Genomic DNA, 20000 nt, shown 5'->3' with positions numbered 1-20000 from the left:
GTCTTGGAGTGAGAACAGAGAAATAATAGCTGTCCGAAAAGTAGTGATCAGATGTAAAGGGGGAGGAGGAACACTATTATTACTTTTATGAAAGATTCAGAAAGCAAACTGCTAAGAAGTTAGAGAGCAAAAATGCAGTGAATAAATAAAAGTAATTATTGAGCCCCAAAGCAGAGCAGAGGTTGCTTGTTTAATCAACAGGAAGTCATGTGCTACTGTGTATCATTATAAATACATATTTATTTTTTCCATTCACCCTTTGCTCAGAAATCACCTTTTGAAACTAGCGCCAATATCACCAGTTGGTTGGTTTTACACTGAACACAAGAAATGCAGACACCTGCTTCCCCTCGCCTCAAGCAAAAACCTCAAGCAGGAAAACTTTCTTTGCTCAACAAGTGCTGATGCACCAGAGACACAGACTTGCACAGAGACCTCGAGCCGGGGAATGGTAGAGCTCCTTGCAGTTCCAGGTACAGGCAGATAAATAAGCTGATATGCTTATTTATTATAAGCACATAAAATATGCTTACTTAATATAAGCATATATTAAGTGTAAGGACTACAATAAAGTGCATATTTATTATATGCACATTATACTGTGTTCACTCCACAAAGGTTCATCAGCCTATTTTGAAAACAGACCCAACACGTAGGTAACACACTTGGTCAAACACTTTTGCCAGGCACACCATTCCTATTACTCCAGTCCTGGGTGCAAAAAACCCCTCCATACTAGATATAGGGGCAGCTTGCTGTCTAGGACATGGGGCAGAGGGCCTTGTCCCCAGAGCCACCACCGACTCATCTTGTGATGCAGCTGTGGATGCCATGCCTGGGGAGAAGATTTCAGCAGTTGCATGACAAAGCACTGACTTTTGTGATGCAGAATATGCAGCACTGCAGAGATATTTGATGTGAGGATGTGCCCGGGGTGGACATCACCAGGAAGGGACGATGTGGTGGTGGGGTTGGCAAACACAAAGCTAAAACCTGTGGAATGTCACTGAAGCTGCATGTAAGTTAGCCAAAAGCAGGGATACCAAGTTATGAGAGGAAAGTGGGAAGGAGAGAAGACAGGAGTTCAGGATGTGTGGGAAGTGCCACTGCGGGGCGGGGGGGCGTGCAGCTTATGAAACTTGTAGCCCTGCACAGTGCAGTGCTGCATGCTGCAGGACTGATGGGCATCTGATTGCTGGGTGTGCACTAAGATTATACATTATTGTGTGTTTTACTAGTAATTTGGCTTTCCAGGCTTGCATGGCAAAACCTTTACCTGGAGACCAGACTCACAGTTTAATTTTGTTCCACTGTTGAGCTTGTTTTGATGCTGCGGGATGAGGCAAATTAGGGTGAAACTATAGAATTGAGTATACACTTTTCAACCGCAGCCCCATGAGTGCTTCTCACTCCTACCCTGCAGCTCTTTCCCAGCCCAGGTTGGGGCTTCTTATAGGAACTAAACTAATGATCCTTTACTCTGACTTTGTGACCCCACAATTTTTTTCTCTTCCCTTCTGCATTAATACCATCCACCATGTCTCTAGTCTTTGCTACTAGAGACTGATAACTGCTGGGATCACCAGCAGGAAGGGAGGAAAGGAGCTGGATTGTGTTGAGGAGTCTGATATCTAGTGAATGGCTTCCCCATCATGAATACAGATAAGAAATGTGACCAAAGTCCAGGTGCTTATGCTAAATGTCCTCCAGTGCCTTTTCCAGCTTGAGGCCGTGACACGGTTGGCAGCTTATCTCATTAACACTAAGAAAAACACAGGCTCTGCAATCAAAGCAGAATGTGCCTTCCCCATACTGAGAGCCGGGGGCAAGTACCCACCAGAGCTGCTTGTGCCTTGCTGCTTCCCATCGCAGCGCCTGCAGCTTCAGCCTGTGGCATGCCCTGCCCATGTGACTTGGCTTCTGACTCCATGCTGCACAGACCTGGAGAACATCCTCTTTGTGCACAGGGAGCTGCAGGCTGCGTTCCAGTGTTACTCTGTTCTCTCACAGTTCAGCCCCCTGGTCTGGGCACTACCAGACCCTGCTCCAAATCACAACTTCCTCCTTCTTAATGGAAGCCACTGGCTCCATATCTCTGCAATCATCTGGTAGCCACAGGGAGAAATTCAGTTTTGCACTGCAGTTTTTCACAATGAGACTCACCTTCTAGCTGTGGTTATGGTTTTGCAAACCAATGTTGCCTATGATTAGCTCCTGTTTGTGCAGTGCTGCAGCTCGTGCTACTCAGTGCAAAAAGAGCTTGCACCTGTGGCCTGGGTGGAAAATCCTGATTTTAATTTCCCTGTTGTCTTTGGAGAAGTACTTGGTTGGAGAGAAGGGCTTGGGAGTTCCCTAAAGAACAGCATATTGCAAGTTCCTTGGCTGGCAGTCATGTGTTGAGTACTCTGCAGCTGTACAAGGTTTCCTTGGCTGTAAGTCCTCATGAGCAGTGCTCTTGCATCTTAGAGTTTTCTCATCAACAAAGCAAGCATTTGCAGAAGAGCTGAGATAGCCTTGCTAGTTCTTGTCTTCCTTCCCTCAGAGTTGCTCCTATGCTCTCATTCATCACCAACCATATCCAGAAGGCTTGTGGCATGCCACCACTAATCTCTACTCCCTAATGCCAAAGTGTCAGTAGAGTTAGGGTTTGCCTTTGACAATCTGATCCTCTTCTGGGAGGCCCAGTACTCTTGGCATTGGGGAGAGGAATGGAAGACCCATCCTGAGGCCAATGAAGAGAGGGAAAAGGGGGTGAAGAGTGATTCTCGTCATGCAGTGAGAATCTCCTCCTTTTCTGTGATATCTCTGTTGCCTTCTTTCCCTGCTAGTGGATTTCCATGCCTGGTTGTGCTGGCTGTTACCATCAGTTATTTCTTTAGCCATGAGCACATGAAAGCCTCCCAAGTTTCTGCTTTAAGCAGTGAGGTCAGAATTGTGATATGCTTGAGCTAGCTGCCCAGGCAGTAGAGGGTATCCAAGAACCTCAGAGCTTCCCACCTAATTTCACAGGGTTTAAAGATACCCTGCCATGTTCCATCCAAAAGCAAGAGTTCTGCTTGTATGAAAAGCCTCGTAGAAGCTTCTAGAAAGCAGAGAAGAGAAAGAATAATAATAATAATTTGTAGATTAAACAAAGACCCAGGGAAATTACTGATTATGAATTATTATCAGAAATTTTAATTCACTGGTGCCCATTGGTTGTAGCATTGCTTCTGCTTCCCACTGAGATGTGGCTCAAAACCAACTATATCTCACTAAACTATAGGGTCTTACATTCACATACGCAGCCCGTTAATTTCTCTTTCCCCAGTCTGTATTCAATGAGCGGACATCAGCTCCAGCTATCTCTTCTATCATTTCTGTGCACGTACAGGTAGAGTAGGGCACAGACCATTTACTTAGGGTGGCTAGCTTGGTCCCAACCCCATTGGGAAAACTGGGGACAAGACTAAAAAGACTCACAGATTGGAGAGGCAAAAATCAACTCTGAAGCAGTGCCCCTGGGGACTCTTAGGGAACAGAAATGGCAAAGAGGCAGAGTTCAGATGCCTTTCCTAAGCAAAACCAAAGGGAGACTACAAAGATAGCAGCTGATGGACAGAGAGAGCCAAGAGAGATGGTGTGTAATGACAGTGCTGGGTTCAAGCAGAGCTGATGAGAAAATTACTTGTCATTACAGCATGGAGAGTCTCAGGAATGACTATGTTCCCACTGCACCAGGCAGAAAATAAACTCTTTTGAACCCTACCTCCGCATCAAGGACCAACCTGGAGGCTAAGTGTAGGCTGTGGAAGAAGACAAGTTTTATTTGTTAATCCATGATAGTGGCCAATGCAGCTTCTGCCAGCCAATCTGTGCTATTTGGTACCAGAGAAGACACACAGTGAGATGTAAGCATTTTCTAGTGGGTGTGTTTTGTAATACCACATGACTTTGGTGCTGTGAGGGAGCAGTTGGAGCAGAAAGTCCCACAGGAACGCCTTCAGTATGAAAAGGCTTTGTAGATATGAGACACCCAATACAAGAGATGTCATGCTGACCTGTGCATCAGCACAAACCCAAAATCTTGTTCAAAACATCACACTGGTAGGCTGTGCTGCCTATCATGTTTGAAACAACTGCTGCTGCTGCATGTGCCACTGCTTCTCCAGCCTCTGAGATACTGGCTAAGATGCCAGAGAAGGTGGCAGGAGGATCCAAACCCTGCAAGCCCCCAGTTTCCAGTTGGACTGACTATGAAAGAAATGACTGTTTGCCAGAAGCACAGAAGAACTTTCTCTCACCACTCTGAAAGGGAACTGAAGCCTGCGCAGTGCAGAAGGACAACAGCTGCACCAGCCTGGGGCTCAGGAGCCTGGACAAAAGCAGCACAGGAGAACTTGGTACTTTTAGCTCCTTTAAACTCAACAAGCCAAGAGGAAGGTGCCAAGAAGGCAGCAAAAGCCAAGAACCACCTGCTCCCTGACTGGCACTGCCAAGAAGCCCTGATTATCTGTGGCTGCAACATAAGTCCCAAGGAAAGCCAAGACACTGGCAGCCACTATGACCAAGAAAGCAATCAAGAGCTCCAGAATATGAAAAGTGACAGACCAAAAGAGGCAAAGATCCAGCTAAGGGCAAAAGTGAAACCCAAGGCTACCAAACCAAAGGCAGAGAAATTGAAAGTGACCTCAGGGTGAGAAAGTAGTGCACAAGTAGATGCTGTATGAGCATAGAAAAGTGGCCTGCTGCAGAGCCACAGACTGCAAATCGTTTAATTTAGCCACTGATTTTTGTCATGTTTTGCATTTTTTAATACAGTTTCTCCAAAGGAAGAGAATTGATTTTAATAATTTAAATGCCTTGTTTTGCAATAAAACTCGGGCTTTGTATTTCTTCTTGGTATTTTCTTCAAATGTCTGCAGCAGTATTGTAGGGGAGAGAGTTTGCTCAGAGATGCACAACAAAAAGAACAGAGGCAAATGATGAATGCTGCAACAAAGAAATTTCTGATCTGACATCAGGAAACTATTCTCCATCTTAAGCGTGGTACAGCACTGGAACAGACTGAGGATTCTCCATCCTTGCTGACTTTTTCAAAATTCACCTGGACAAGGCTCTGAGTGATCTTATTAGATCTGAAGGTAGCTCTGTGTGCTAACTTTCAGTATAATTTTATCTATTATCCTAACTGGTGAGGTATACAATCTCAATATCCACATTTATTTAAAAAAATGCATAGCTTCATGTACATTTATTCTTATATTTAAGTAGGTGAGATCTGACATTACTTATTAGCTAGACACACTGAATTATATGTTTCTCTATTACATCTTTTTGTTAATGTCTAATTTGTGACAGGCTGTATTTGTATGGATATTGCAATATTAGAAAAATTTACAAAACAGCATTCTGATAGATAATTTATTCATTAAATGAATTTAATCTGTTTTACCAATTCACTTTTTTATATACTTCAGCACAGTAGCAATGAGTACATAAACTGATATAATTTATACTATTGAAAATGTTTTTATTTGAAAAAATAATTTACATTAATAGCAAAGGTAGACAATCAAATACCCTTGTGATGTTTCACACAACTTTTTTTATAACTTCTTTTAATGGACTGAAATCCAGCTCTCTATTTTGTAGGAGTTTATTCCAACTTGCTGCACTACAGGGGCTGTGGATAGCAAGGAACAGAGAGAAAAGAGCAGGATGCTGAAGATCAGAGAGCAGGAAGCGAAGAGATTCAGAAATGGAATTCAGATTTCCTGTGCCCTGTCAAGGGACTGTTCACAGCTGGATGAAGGTACACTGTCAAACAATGTCAGACCATGTGGTGCCAGGAGTCAATGTTATAGGATTGTGTACCTTTAAAATCTTTGGGGGGAAAAAACCCAACCACAACTTTTTTTTTTTTTCTCTGATTTTTAAGTCCCTTTTGGTTTCCAGTCAGCTAGTCTTTGTTTAATAGGGGTGCTTTTTTTGGATAAGCTGCAAGCACCAGTCCCCTCTGTGAAGGACAAGCCCACATCCCAGCCAGAAGGATGCTCCTAAGGGATCCCTCCAAGCTGAGACGCCTGATGTCAACGTATTTTGTTCATGCTGTGGGTTATTGCGGAAAGATTCAGGAAACATGGAGCTTCTAGATGACATGGCAGCTGCTTCCAACAAGGGACCAAGCATCAGAACACTGGCCTTCAAACAGCAGCCTTCAAACTGGCAACACTGCTCAGGAGTGGGGAGCCGTGACAGTAAAAGGAGCAGGAACAACCACTGTGTCGGAAGTGACCGCAGGACATCTAACTCCCACTCCAGGTCAGAAGTTTGTGAAAATCAGCCACAAACACAGGACCATGTTTCTAAAACAGGCCTCTGGCAGCTTTCTTTGTGGCTAGCCCAACTGCATGAACAGCAGACCTAGCTGGAGCTGTACTTAAAACCACTGCCCTGGCTTATAAGAGAAGGCTCTATCCAGAGACCAGCAATCACGGCAATTCAGTTTGGAATGGCAGGGAAGATAAATCTGTGTATGGAATAAATGCTAATGAAGGTGGGGAAGTGTGTCTGCAGACTCCAGTGCTGTAAGAAAAGGGAAGGATAAACTGAATCACAAAAATCTGATGGCACACACAGCCAGTGGAAAGTGCCAATAGAGGGACACTGCACAGGTCAAGAGCTCATGAGACAGAGCAGGGTTTGGCCTGTGTAGGTGGGAGCAACATCTACAGTCACTGAGGCTGAGGCTGTTTCCATTATAACAGTCCAAGATAGGGACACCACAGCATCAGCCAGGAAGGGGCATTGCTTCTAGGGGATAGCACTGTGCAATAATCTGCATTGTGTGGTTTAGTCCTGAAGTCCTATGGGACACTGTCAGAGGCACTTTAATGGGTAATTTGGGCCACGGCCACTTTTGTTCTAGAAATACCATCTAAATGCAGACCTCACTGCTTGCACATGAACACACTGCTTAGAGTGCCCCAAACTCTGAGTGCTCTATCTTTTCAATGAAAATATGATGCACAGTCAGTGCCTGACGAATCTATGCAAAAATCAGAAAATCAATGAAAGAGAAATTCTTCTAATCCTTTTGACCTAGATATGTAATTGTCCCATTATTGAGTTAAATGGCTGTAGTGAACAAATTCTTCTTCACTCATGTGATAGTTAGCACAGCTCTTCTCTTATTTCAGTCACCTTACCATTTTACTTGGAGATGTTAATTCTTTACCAGAAAGTCATGGCACATGCACAGTGAAAAGATGTGTTTTCAGCACAAATTTAATGGGCTGGGAGGAGTTATCCTTGTGTTCAGCAGCTACCAACTGTCAGGAAAATCTAGCACAGCTATGCTGGAGCAAATTTTATGTTTCTCTAGAAAAAATAATGACTTCCCAGGAAGACCTGTGATTCACGAGTGAAGAGAGGGTGGCAGCAGAGGACTAGGCTAGCAGGGAGTAAAAAGGTCCAAATGACAGATTTCGGCTGGAGTCAAGTTTCCCCACAAATCTGGAGGAAATACAGCAAGTGACAAATAGATCCAAACACGTGAGAGTTGCCAAGAATAATAGGAAATAAATTTTCCTTTAATACGCATTATATAGACTCTAGCATTAAAACAATGTTCTCCTGGACAGGAGCACCTCTTCCTGACCCTGCTGAAAGCAAGCAACAGAAAGGCTTCTAACTACTTCCCAAACTGTATGAATGTTAAATTTCTATATGCTGTACAGGAGCTATGTTACACAGCTATATATCTATATCAACTTATAGTCAACTCTAAATACAAAGTGGAGACTTGGCCTAGTCCAATTTCCAAGATGTCCCTCTAATATCTCGTCTCCATCCTACCTTCCTCCACACAGGCAATTTTCAGAGGTATCCCATCATGGAAGTCAGTGGCTGCCAGTGGCTTGAATTTCTGTGAGATCAAGCTCTCAGTGACCTCCTTTCTACAGAAACATGTACTCTCTCAGCACAGAGAAATTCCTCCTCCATACCTAGTCTCCAGAGCCTAGACTGAGGAGGAGCATCATTTCCTGAGTAGGGGTGCAATGCTCCTATGTATGGGATGAAATTCCAGACACTGCATAACTTGAAATTCTTTCTCCTGTGTACTGGCTTAATACAGAGAGATTTAGCCCATCTATGGACAATTTTGACCTCATATGGAACAAATCTGTCTGCACAGGGTGTCTTCCCCTACAGAGAGGATGTAAACAGCTTATTGATGCATACAGCAGAAATCCTAGTCCAGGTGAGAGGGTCTTACATTAATTGTTTTACTCTTTTTCTCAAGAGACATCTGCCTCTGTGCAGCAAACTGTCCCTGATATTGTGTGACCCTGGCTCTGTGCAGGAGAGCAGTGTGCCTGCAAGGGTGAATGGTACTCTGTTCAGCAGCAGACTATATTATGTGATGGGGGTAAATGCCTAATCTGGTGAACTGGCTCTCTGTTAGTTGGGAACAACACAGAGGTCCTAGAGACAGGGTCTTGCTGATCTGCTGCAGTGCTCCGGTGCCTCACAGAATTATGTCACTGAGAGTTACACAGAATAATTAATACAGTTCAGACTGCTCTTCCCCACTTACCCTGCCCAGTGTCATCATGTAGACTGCCCATATACCTGGAAATGTTCTCCATATATCTGAAATACAAAGTTCTTGAGCAGACCAGACATCCAGTGCTACCAGAGTAATTCTTCTCCCCAGGCTGGCCTGCCTCTATAAGCACTTATATCTGCAGATATGTTTACCTTCCCCATCAGCACCTGGCTCTGTACAGGTCAGCACAGTCAGAGAACCTGTAGGAAAATCCGAGGTCCCTGATAACCAGGGATCCCAGATAATGATTCTTCTCTCACATCTGATTCCAGTTTGTGACTCCTTTCTGCTTTGTGCAGAAGCTTCCAGGTCAAGAGGTAGGAACTCAAGTGGAGATATTGAAAGCAAGCTCAGCAACTGGAGAGTGTGGAGGTAGCCAGACCAAGACAAGACAGCAGGACAAGCTAATTCATTGCAAGTTCCCCGTACTGTCAGGACACACAGGTTCTTCATGGGCTTTCTTGGGCTTAGGAATGGAGACAGCCATAATTACTGCTCCCTGGAACTTGCCTGGAATGGACATCAAGAGATGTCTTCAATGGGAAGGGAGGGACAAGAATAGGGGAGAGGAGATGAGGGAGTGTAAGAGGCAGCACTCTGTTCCAACATAATCTTCTTGAGAAAAATATAATGCCATACTAAACCAAGAATTCTTCCTTTCGGTAGCAGTTGTGTGTGAGGGAGGCAATGGGCTTGGGACAAAGAACTTCCCAGAGGGAGTTATAAATGATCTGTTGCCATCCAGGGGCAATGAGGTTTGCCTTGGGTTCAGGATAGCTCATCTCCCATTTCTGTCACTTCTCTGATGCCAGCAGACACAAGGAGGAGATTGTGCTATCACACAACAAATGCAGTGGCTCAGGAGAATCAGAGAGGCTCAGGCTGACTAGCAATATCTGAGCTCATACTGATGCCATTGCAAGAAATAAAGGGCAGGAGTCCTAGGGCCTAGTTCTAGTTTGTACTCCTCCACGTGAAATGCAGCTTAGGGCATCTGTACCACTGGAGAGGACTACATCCTGTCCCCATACAGAACATCCCTCCAGGGACAAAGCAAGAGAAGATGCAGCACATTTATAAGGACCTCTGGGAAATGAGCAGCTCATGGCCTGCCAGACAGAGGGAAAGGAGGGAGCATCTTCTATCCTCAGCAACAGATTTTAAAGATGACGACAGCCACCATAACAGACTAGCAGAGTGCTCTGTGTACTGCAGCACCTGAAGAAGAGAATGTAGGGGAAGGCACAGAAGCAAGAAAATGGTGGGGGAATCACAAAAAAGAAGGACTTGTCTCGGGTAGGTAGTGGATGAGGATTTCTCTTCTCTTCCTTCCTTTTCCTCTCCTGCTGTTGGGAGCTCACAGAGCATCAGGCCTTCCATGCTGCTGCTCCAGGAGCTGTCTGCAAGGGAGAGGCAGAGGTTGCCCAGATCGGCGGAGACGTCGAGGAGGCAGCCCAGCCAGCTGGCGACAGATCTCATCTGAAGACATAGCAGACACATACAAGTTGACAGATAACCAAAGCTTCCTTCAAATTCTTCACTACTAGAATAGCTAAAGGTACATCCTTCACTGCATCTACAGAAACTGTTGAAACTGCTGAATCCTCATATACATGAGGCACGCAAAACAGGTCCTTAGGCTTTTATGAATTTCTTTCTGGCTTTATTCATGTACAATACATATTAAAATCACTGGTATTTTGCTGCAACAAAGACTTCATAAAAAATCTAGACTGGATCCTGTTTCTATTCATGACCAGAAATACTGATATTTACTCTTGAACCTCAAAGGAATACAACTTTGAGTAAGAGTGTGTTTGGGGCTAGTAGAGCATGATCAAGATGGAGGAATACAGAGCTATCGCACTTCTTGTTAGTACAATATCTACTTCCCATTTTCTTTGGCCATGTTTTTTGTGTACTGGATCTAAGACTGCATTGCATTAGAGCTCCTTCACACAAAGTCCAGGGAAACTACTACATACAGATTGGAGTCCAAGCTAACTAGTTAGCTTAGAGACTCTATCAGATGGCTGCAGCTATTCTTCTAGGCTAGCTTGTGATATCACTCACCTTGCATGACCTCATTCTCCTTGCAGACAATGCGAGAGCACACCTCCTTGTTTATTATGTACATGCGACGCACACTGAGGGATCGCCAGGGTCAGTAGCGAGAGGCAGTGACCCAAAGAAAGAAAAAAGGGATACAGGCAATAAACATATATATTCACTTATGAGAAGGCAAGTCCTAAATTTTTATGATTAGTTACCCTAGATTAAGGCTGCCATCGATAGCAAAGTAATCTTGGCAAAGGCTTCATAAAATCTTAGAATCATAGAAAGGTTTGGGTTAGAAGGGACCTTCAAGATCATCTTGTTCCAACCCACTGTCATGGGCAGGGACACCTTCCACTAGATCAGGTTGCTCAAAGCCCCGTCCAACCTGGCCTTCAACAATTCCAGGGACTGGGCATTCACAATTTCTCTAGACAATCTGTTCCTGTGTCTCATCACCTTCTGAGTAAAGAATTTCTACCTAACATCTAATCTAAATTTCTCCTCTTTTAGTTCAAAACCATTCCCTCTTGTCCTATCACCATTTGCCTATGCAAAAAGCTGTTCTCCCTCTTTTTTATAAACTCCCTTCAGTTTCTGGAAGGCCGCAATAAGGTCTCTCTGGAGCCTTCTCTTCTCCAGGCTGAACAACCCCAGCTCTCTCAGCCTGTCTTCAAAGGAGAGGTGCTCTATCCCTCTGATTATCTTCATAGCCCTATAAATGGCCAAATAGCTTAAATATGGATTACAATATAGGGCACATTACAGTTCCTTAGTGCTGCACAGATAATAGTAATTGTGCTGTTTTAAATAATCACAGAAAAAGGACACTCTGGGGATAGGATTCATTTCACCAGCTGGTTCCCAGAGACCTCTAGTCTTCAAAAGGAACAATTGCTTAACTGGGTATACCATTTCTGGAGAGTTTTTAAGGCATTTCTTAGGGACTGCTTGTTTCTTACCTTGTAACACAGAGGTAGCTGATACACTGCTTTACTGGTTTGTGAACAGAGTACAGGCGCGTGCAAGGGAACTTTTCTTCACGGCAATCTGGGAACACACACACACAAACACAGAGGTGCAATCCAGCATCACTGGCAGGCGAACTCCTTCTGGCACAGATATCACTTCATCACTAGGTACTGTCCTCCAGGATTCTAGGGAAGGCCTCCAGCCCCTATTGTCCTCTCTCTTGCGAGAGATGGGTACGGTTTAGAGAATAGGAAAATAATGCAGACGTTTCTGCATGTGATACCCTTGCCTCATAGGACAAAAGCAAGGGAAAGTTGAGTGAAATGCAAAACAAGCTCACTGGGCATCCTGAATACAGGAGGCACATGCTGTCAAGCTGACAGACACAAATAAATAAAATGTAAATTGTAGTTGCGTATTTAAGACGTGTTTCTAATAGATCTGCAATATCTCATTTCAGGACACGAATTTAGTTCCTTTTTTTTCTGGACAATCAACCCTATAGCTAACTATGATGGGTTTTCCCGTATTTCATTCTGAAATGCCAGGTATCGGCCAATGACAATGGCACAATATTGACCCAGTGTATCTGGTCAGGTGATCTGCCACTTCCTCCCTTCCCAGGCATGCCAACCAGAAGGCTGCAGTTTCCACTACCATAATTCTCCAGTACTTCTAACTCAAGAAACAACTGAAAGCAATTTTCCATGAGACAAAGCTCAGTGCTCAGCCAGCACTTGCTTGGAGAGGTAACAGGGTGAGTGAAAGTGGGTTTGGGAGGGAATGCAGGCAGCAAACTTAAAACATACCTGATGAAGCCGTTGCAGTTTCGCTGTCAGACAGAACTGGAAGACAGAGGGTAGCAAAGTTAGTTAGTTACCATAATTTCTTCCTAGATATGCGCTTAATCAAAACAAATACCTGGAAAGGTCTTTCAAGAGCCCACCATTGTAACTTCCAAGGTGGAAAAAGATTTAATTGTTACTAACATGAAACCATAAGAGAAGGTACAAATCCAATATGAATCTAGTGCAAACTACTCAGCCAATAATGGTAAAAATCTGCCCAAGCTTTCCCATAAAGCACTACCATTACTGTTCAAAATTACACTATAAGGACATCTTCACTTAAAATTCAAAAGGTCAGGTAAATTTATTTAGTTGCTGTAATTACTATTTATCTAAACAAGAAGTGAAGGAGCCTGTGACTGCCTCTTCCTAAGAAATAGTGACACCTTTAAAAAACAGCATCCCCAAGACCTCTAGTTCTTTAATGTCCATGACAAAGGATCAGAAGAAGATTGATTTGTTATTCCTTATATATAAAGTAACCCATCTATACCACAGCAAACCAGTACATTTTATAATTTGCCCAGTAACAAACTGCAAAGGAATTCAGAGAACTGACTGCCAGGTGCAAGTTTTCATCAACAGTTAGAGAGCACTTTTACTTCTGCTCACGTGCCATAGTGTCAGCCAGAAACATATACAAAACACATGTGCACAAGGGAAAATGAGTCTTTTGGGTGTTGGGGTTGTGCTTAGGGGCAGTCAGAGATGGCAGGATTCTGGGTGTGCAAGGGACTGTGCAAGGAGAGGGAAGAAGGGTCTACAACATGTGGTTGTGAACTGAGAATAAACTTACCAGAAGGAGGAACTGCAGGTGGTGTAACAGCTGCAGCTGGAAAAAGAGAAGATGTTCTGAAAGATCTTAATTTGAGCTTTTGGCATGATAGGATGCTGCAGAGCAAAGATGGGTCCCAATGGTACATCCTTTGTGAAGAATTCTTCTTGATCCCTCAATAAGCATTTCAAAGCCCAAGCATTTCAAAGTTTGCTGCAAAGGCTTCACCTTTAGTCTTTTCAGTTTTAGATGTAGATTAGTCACCACCAGTTTGGTCTAGACACTAAGTCTTATCTACACTCATACAGACTGTCAGGTCTCATACACTGAACACAATTGCTTTCACCTCCCATCCCACCCAGGATGTGTATACAATATGTTTCTTCCAGTTTTCTCTTCCAGTGTTGTCCCATGACAGCTTGACCCACAATAAATACTCCAGACAGATCATGAACAGAATCAGGGCAGAGGATAGATTATGGAACTGATGTCCTGGAAAACAAGACACCATTCTCAGATGAGCTCTCCTACACACACAGCACACTTCCCAGAAACAGCCATGCATAGCTGCCTCTCTTTGGACCATATAATTGACCAGATGTGTTCCCCCTCTCCCTTCCCTGTCTGGTCTTCCCATCCTCAGGGGGATGTTGAGACTGCTTCAGCAGAGAGAGAAACCAGTCATGCCAGCTTTGAAACCACACTCATATGGAAAAAGTGGGGAGGCTCCTTCTTGAGCCTCCTTTCCTCCACTGCCTGTTGTTGCAAATGCCTATACTCCCATCAGCTCTGTGTCCTTCCCCTGAGGTTATCTCCACTCTCTAAGGAGACACGCTGCATGCTGTAAGTGTTCATCTTCCAAGTCCTCCATCTACCCTACCTTTGTTGCCCCCCAGTGACACAGCCGCAGGCACACTGGGGAAGACAGTACTAAAAGAACAGTATGTCCACTTCCTGATCCCAGCACTGCTCAGAGTTTGCTTTACTACTGTCTTTCAGGGTTTTTTTGCCACCTCTGTCTCCTGAGCATCAAGCACATGTGCTACCTGCCAGCAGACACACACACAACCTGTGTCCCAGTGCTGCTCAGTTTGAACCTGTCCAATTTCTCACCCTCGTCATTTAGTCTCTTTGTTTCTGCCACCTTCTGTGGAAGACAAGGCTGAGTGAGCTTGAAATTTCATGGCTTCCTGCAGTGCAAACATCTTCAGAGAGCCCTGGTACACTAGGTGAGATTGGCATTTCCTCGGAGAACAGACCATTAAGTCACCCTAAATTAATCTCCCTGCATGGAGCACAGAAAAGATTCCCAGACGGCCGTAAATGCTGGAAGAACACCGCTAGATGCCAAAAGTGGGAAGAGGGGTTTCTGGGCATAATGGGTAATTTCTGGGTGTGTGTACGCAGAAGTACAGATGAAAAGGGAAAAAGAAGCATGAAGATGCCAAGAGATAGGAGCTTACCAGGGCTGCTGAGAAGAGAGGCAGGGGTAACATCACCTGGAAAAGAGAGAATGTTCTTAAGAAAGCTTGTCTTTACTTTGCAGTCCTTTATATAGCCAGCCATAGCTAGCTTGAATTACCTTGGCTGCCATCACAGGCTCATGAGACAGTGCGATCCAATCCAGTAAATTCATGAACAAACACAGTGCCCCCATCCCACCCGTATCCATTCCCTTTGTCAGTGACTGGCCTGGAACTGGATTTTTTAGTGCACATGTTGCATGAACCCATACTGAATTCTGGGTGCATATTCTGACTTCTCAGATACGGCCATTTTAGGCATCTTGGTGGGAAAGAAAGATGTCTGAAATGAAGGTGCTGATGGCTCCTACAGTAGCAGGACAGACAGCTGAGGCACCCACTGCAGGGAAGGAGGGAGCCAACTCTAAAACTCAGTCTTGGCTGCAGAAATTCATCAGCAGATGAGTTTCTTTGAAAGGCAAGTAATGGCAAAACTGGGGTGGAGGGATAAAGGGATAAAGTGATGGAGGGATAAAGTGTGAAGGAAAGGGAAACTTGGAGGACATGTTTTGGACTGCCTTCTGAATAGTTTTCTAGAAAGCCCCAGATACTACGTGACAGGATCGTAGCTGAAAGATGTCTGAAGGCTTAGCCAGGAGCTTCAGTCTGAAGAAAAGGCAGGCCTTTGTGGTTCTTCTGGGTGCTGAAGCACGATGCAAACATACGTTCATTTTATATTACCATGTCACAGAAATGGATAAAGGTCCAGAGGGATAAAGCAATTCACCCCCAACAACAAAGCCAGTATGAAGACCACTCAGTATCCTTTCCCAGTGGCCTCACTGCTAAAGCACCACTTGTGCACTTCAGTTAAGTGTTCAGGACCCCTAGACCAGCAAATTATTTGTAAAGAGGACAAAACATTTAGCAGGTTGTCTTGGAGGGCTTGTTCAATCTTCCCTGAAAAGTAAGCTCACAATGTCAGAGGCAAAGAAATAAAGAACAGTATTTGCTAATAAACAGGCTGTAACTCCACAGGACAATGGAGTCACATGAGCAACCTTCAGCACACAATATGCCTGTAATACTTACCAGTTGCACTTTCTGGTTCTTGCCCATTGACCACCCATGGAAACCAGTCTGCAAGAAAAGAAGAGAGGAGAGTGAAGAAAGACAGAGATTTCTACAGTCTGCAGGCTTTGTGAAATTTTTATGAGACATTTATCTATCCAGGAGACACCACTGCCCTCTGCTGTAGGGAGAAATCTCTTCACTCTGCCTCAGCCTCCACTGCTGGCCAGGTTTGTTGTTTAAAGACTCGTGGACACAGCGGGTCCTGATCCGAACCCTGTTGCTTCCACCAGGGTCAATGGCTGGGCATAGGGACAAGTTAGTAAATACCTCCAGATCTCCTACCAGACTTTGCATTTCTGAACCCCCATTTGATGCATTTTGAAAAAAAATCCATGTGGCCTCCATGCTCTGGAGGCTGGTCAAAATCCCTGTATTCATTTTATAAAAGAGGAAACTGAGTCATGGAAATTATTTACTTGGGGTCACGGATTGGTACAGTAAGAAACAGACTGCAGGTTTTGTATCTCCTCAGGCAAATAATTATCTGGTCCATCATCCTGCTTGGGTATAGAGCACAGAGCAGATGATCTTTCCCTTTTCTGCACCTGGGTGCACTGGAGAGGGGGAACAATGAAGGCTTGGCTGTGCATGCTGTGTGGAAGAGAAGAAACTGAAACTGGGCTAGACTGTTTGTTTGTCCAAATATAAAGGGTGAGAGAGCTGCTTCCTACAGCAGCCAGGAACAGGAAAGTATTTCCTGCAAGCCACAGAGGAGGGAAATGTCTGCATAACTGGAGTGGGATGAAGGAAGGAGTTGGCTGGAAAAAGCCACAGATCTGGGGCACTGCAGGGATGTGTGCATGATCAGCCCAAAAAACATTACACCCCACTATGCCTTGTGAACTCAGCCTTTAGCTTTCTGTTCTTAATGGGAACACCATGTGGGTAAAAAATATCGGCTCTGGAGCTTCTGTCTTAGTTTTTCCATGTTCCAAGAACAGTTACTTGCAGACTGCAGAGGGACTCTTGGGACCCCTACATAATCCTGCTTTGCAGCATTACAGGAGTTGTTGGACCCTGATATTCCCTTCCCCACCCAGCTGCCAGCAACAGCTCAGCTGCTGGCAATTAACCCAGGGAGAGCCAGACATGTATAATAACTTAATTGCACAATTTAATGCAGCCCAAAACTTTCCCTGTTCTGGCTAATCTCTTAATTGTAACATGTAGAGAAGTAAGTGGTAGTGAAGACTTTCTCACTTGTTTCTGATGCAAAAGGAAGGACACAAATTCTGAAACCACTGCAGTAGCCAGCAGTGCCGGATTTGAAGAGACATGTAGAAAAGGCAGGGAGGCTCTCCCATCTTTTCTAACATTGAAAAATCAGATCTTACTAGTTTGGTGGGTTTTTTTCCTCCCCAGGAGCTAACTAGAAAACTGATCTAATTCTAAAACAACAGGACATGAAGTGAAGTGAAATCTCTGCACATGAGGTGAGGAGATAAAACAGGTGACTTTCTTATCCTATTTTCAATTACTTCAATTTATATTTGCTATTGTACCAAATTCATATGTTTTATAAACAACTGGAGTCTATTCTCCAACTTGCAGTAAATTCATTCTTGAGGTCTAAAACTGCAACTCTAACTCGCTGAATCTGTAGCTTACCCCAAAACAAAAGAAGCAGTGAGAGATCAGCTGATGTTCCTGTTATTTTCCAAGTTAAAATAAATAAACAAACAAACACAAACAGAACTGCTAAAACAAAATACACAAAAGTAAGAAATATTCCTTTCAGGCCTCTTTCATTCATCATAAAAACCACAGACTTCTTTTTTTCCCCCTTAACTTTGTAGGCCACCTACAAACTCATCTCTTGGATGCCTCATCTCCCTGCTTCATATTCATAAATATGACTTTGTCTACTGTGTACCTTTAAAGGAGAAAGTGCTATTTGGAGCAGAATCAGGTTTCAGCATGAGGGGAGGACCAAAGAAGGTATTGCAATAACCTGATTTGAATGTGATAGGTAGTTAGGTAATCACCTCTCTCTCACATAGAGTCTTTCCTGGGTGAAACTTTATCTGTTCATTGAAATTCATCTTCTTTCACTGTCTGTCCTGAGTCTTCCAATTATAATGTCTGATGCTGTCCTTTTGTTTTGTTTTTTTTTGTGCTTTTTTTTTGTTTTAAACAAATTTGATCCCACCTGAATTTTTGCCAAAGTAGCTCCAAGCAAACAAAATTATGGAGCAACAAAACAGAGTAACAACATCCACTACCACCAAAAGTAAAAAGTGGTCTGAACTACAGAGGTTTGGTTTCTCAAAACAGCTGTACAAAGAACTACAAAACCTTCCAGCAGCCGAGTGGCCTGAAATGGGGTCATTCCAGCAGGAACTACTGCAGGTACTACAGTGGGTACTAGTGACAGTAAATGTGTCATAACTATGACAGAACAAATTTTGTGGAGCACTGGGAAATGCCCTGAATACACAGGTGGTACACCAGTAAGCACAAAGCACACCTAACTCTCTTTCTCAAACTGACCCAGCTGTTTTGCTTACATAAACATCCCTGAAGTGGAGGCTGTAGATCTTTGTCTCTTGTGACTCCCAGTACTTACTGGAGACTGTCACAGATGAGAACCTGTTTCCAGTTTCTAATTTTTCCTTACAGCCCTATATCCACCTTGCCTTTCCTGTTTGGTACTTCCCCTTTCACTACCCATCTATGTCTCTGTCTTTCTTCTTAGGTCATTGCTTATTAGTCTGTGTAGGAAATTCTGTGGGGCACAGCTGGGGAAGAAATCCTCCCCCTGGCATAAGGACTCACCAGCTGGGGACAAGAAGAGTGCCAAGAGACACAACAGTATACAGGTTCCACAGTTCTTCATCCCTGCAGAGTTGAGGAGAGAGCAGTCAGAGGAAAGCTAAGGCAGGAACTGAAGTACACTCCCCCACAGCACAGAAACTTTGCTTGCTATCCCCCATTTCCCTCTCAACACCATTTGGTCTTCCCAGCCTCCTTCCTGTCTCCCTCCTCATCTGGCCAGTTTTCCAGGTGTTTCAGAAATATTCTGGACTGAACTTATAACATCACCTGCTTTCTTCCTCTTTCCATCTCCTTCCCCCAGTCCCCATCTTTTTTCTCACCCAGGTGGCTAAGCCCCACTCCACACATACATCCAGCATGCAAAGAAAAGTTTCCCCCACATTATCTCCCTTTATTCTCTTCTACTTTTAAGTTATTTTGAGGAGCACTGATACAATAGATAGGGTCCCCATCACTTACTGCAGCCCTCAGCTTCCACTCCCTTCAGCAGCAAACGCTCTGTCTTTCCCCTTCGGCGTCCCCCCCACTTTGGCTATTGGGTAAATCACATGCAGCCACACCCGGAATACGTTCTCCTTTTGGTTGTCTTCAAAAATACAATTTCTGGGAAAAAAAAAAAAAAAAAAAGCCAGCGAGATGGAGGGACATGGTGTCATCATGCATCTGGAATGAGGGGGGGAGCGAGAAGCAGCTGCCCACACCCTCATTCCGGAGTTTATTGTCCTCCGAAGGGCTCCTCCCATTCCCCCAGGATGGCCCAGCACCAGGGATGGATTCTTGGGTCTGTGTTGCACACTGGTGTCCCATTTCGTCCTTCCCTCCTGCACAGTCCCGCTTCTCCTCACGCCGCTACCTCTAGCCACGATTCCCCACTCAGCTGCGGCCTCTTCCCACCCCAGTCCTTCTGTCCTCTTCCCCGTTTCCCTGCGCGCCTCTCGCACAAGGGACAGTGCAGAACCGCATCCCATGTACCCACAGGATGGGGGGGTGGGAGCAGCCGTGTCCCGCGGGGACCGAGTGCGGGCGGCGGGACGGGGGCACACGGCGGGGGGCACACGGCGAGGGGCAGGCGGGCAATCGACGGGCAGCAGCAGCGGTGACAAAAACCCGCTGCCCCGCCAGGGCGGGGCTGGAGCCTCCTGGCTGGATGGAGGGAAGGGGCTCCCGCCTGGACCAGGCTGGTGGCGGGGAGGGGGCACGGGGAGTAGGTACCGCCCACGGGGCCTGTTCTGCAGCGCCGCTGCCTGTCTGTGTGCAAAAAATAGAAAAAAAAAATAATTAAAAAAAGGTAGAAAAGTAGGAGAGTGAGGGAGACAAACTGAGAAGGGAAGAATGGGACCTGACCTTCACTGCCATCCTCCTGACTCCCCTGTGCCTCCACTCTG

General features: G+C 44.8%; 1 protein-coding gene across 1 annotated transcript in view; it reads right to left on the bottom strand.

The window, feature by feature from the left end:
* Nucleotides 1-5636: 5636 nt before the first annotated feature.
* Nucleotides 5637-20000, bottom strand: part of MFAP5 (microfibril associated protein 5) — a 28411-nt gene continuing 14047 nt past the window's right edge. The window contains 10 exon segments of the mRNA XM_027652695.1: nt 5637-10072; nt 10667-10740; nt 11611-11698; nt 12430-12465; nt 13265-13300; nt 14707-14742; nt 15799-15846; nt 18616-18678; nt 19075-19138; nt 19140-19218. Of these exon segments, the coding sequence (XP_027508496.1) occupies nt 9951-10072; nt 10667-10740; nt 11611-11698; nt 12430-12465; nt 13265-13300; nt 14707-14742; nt 15799-15846; nt 18616-18678; nt 19075-19138; nt 19140-19218 (646 nt within the window). The 3' untranslated portion in view covers nt 5637-9950.

Source organism: Corapipo altera, unplaced genomic scaffold, assembly GCF_003945725.1.
Source record: "Corapipo altera isolate COAL_440 unplaced genomic scaffold, ASM394572v1 0, whole genome shotgun sequence".
In the NCBI taxonomy this organism is placed as follows: Eukaryota; Metazoa; Chordata; class Aves; order Passeriformes; family Pipridae; genus Corapipo; species Corapipo altera.
The sequence above is the reverse complement of the archived record's forward strand: the minus strand, read 5'-3'. Positions and strand labels throughout refer to the sequence as shown.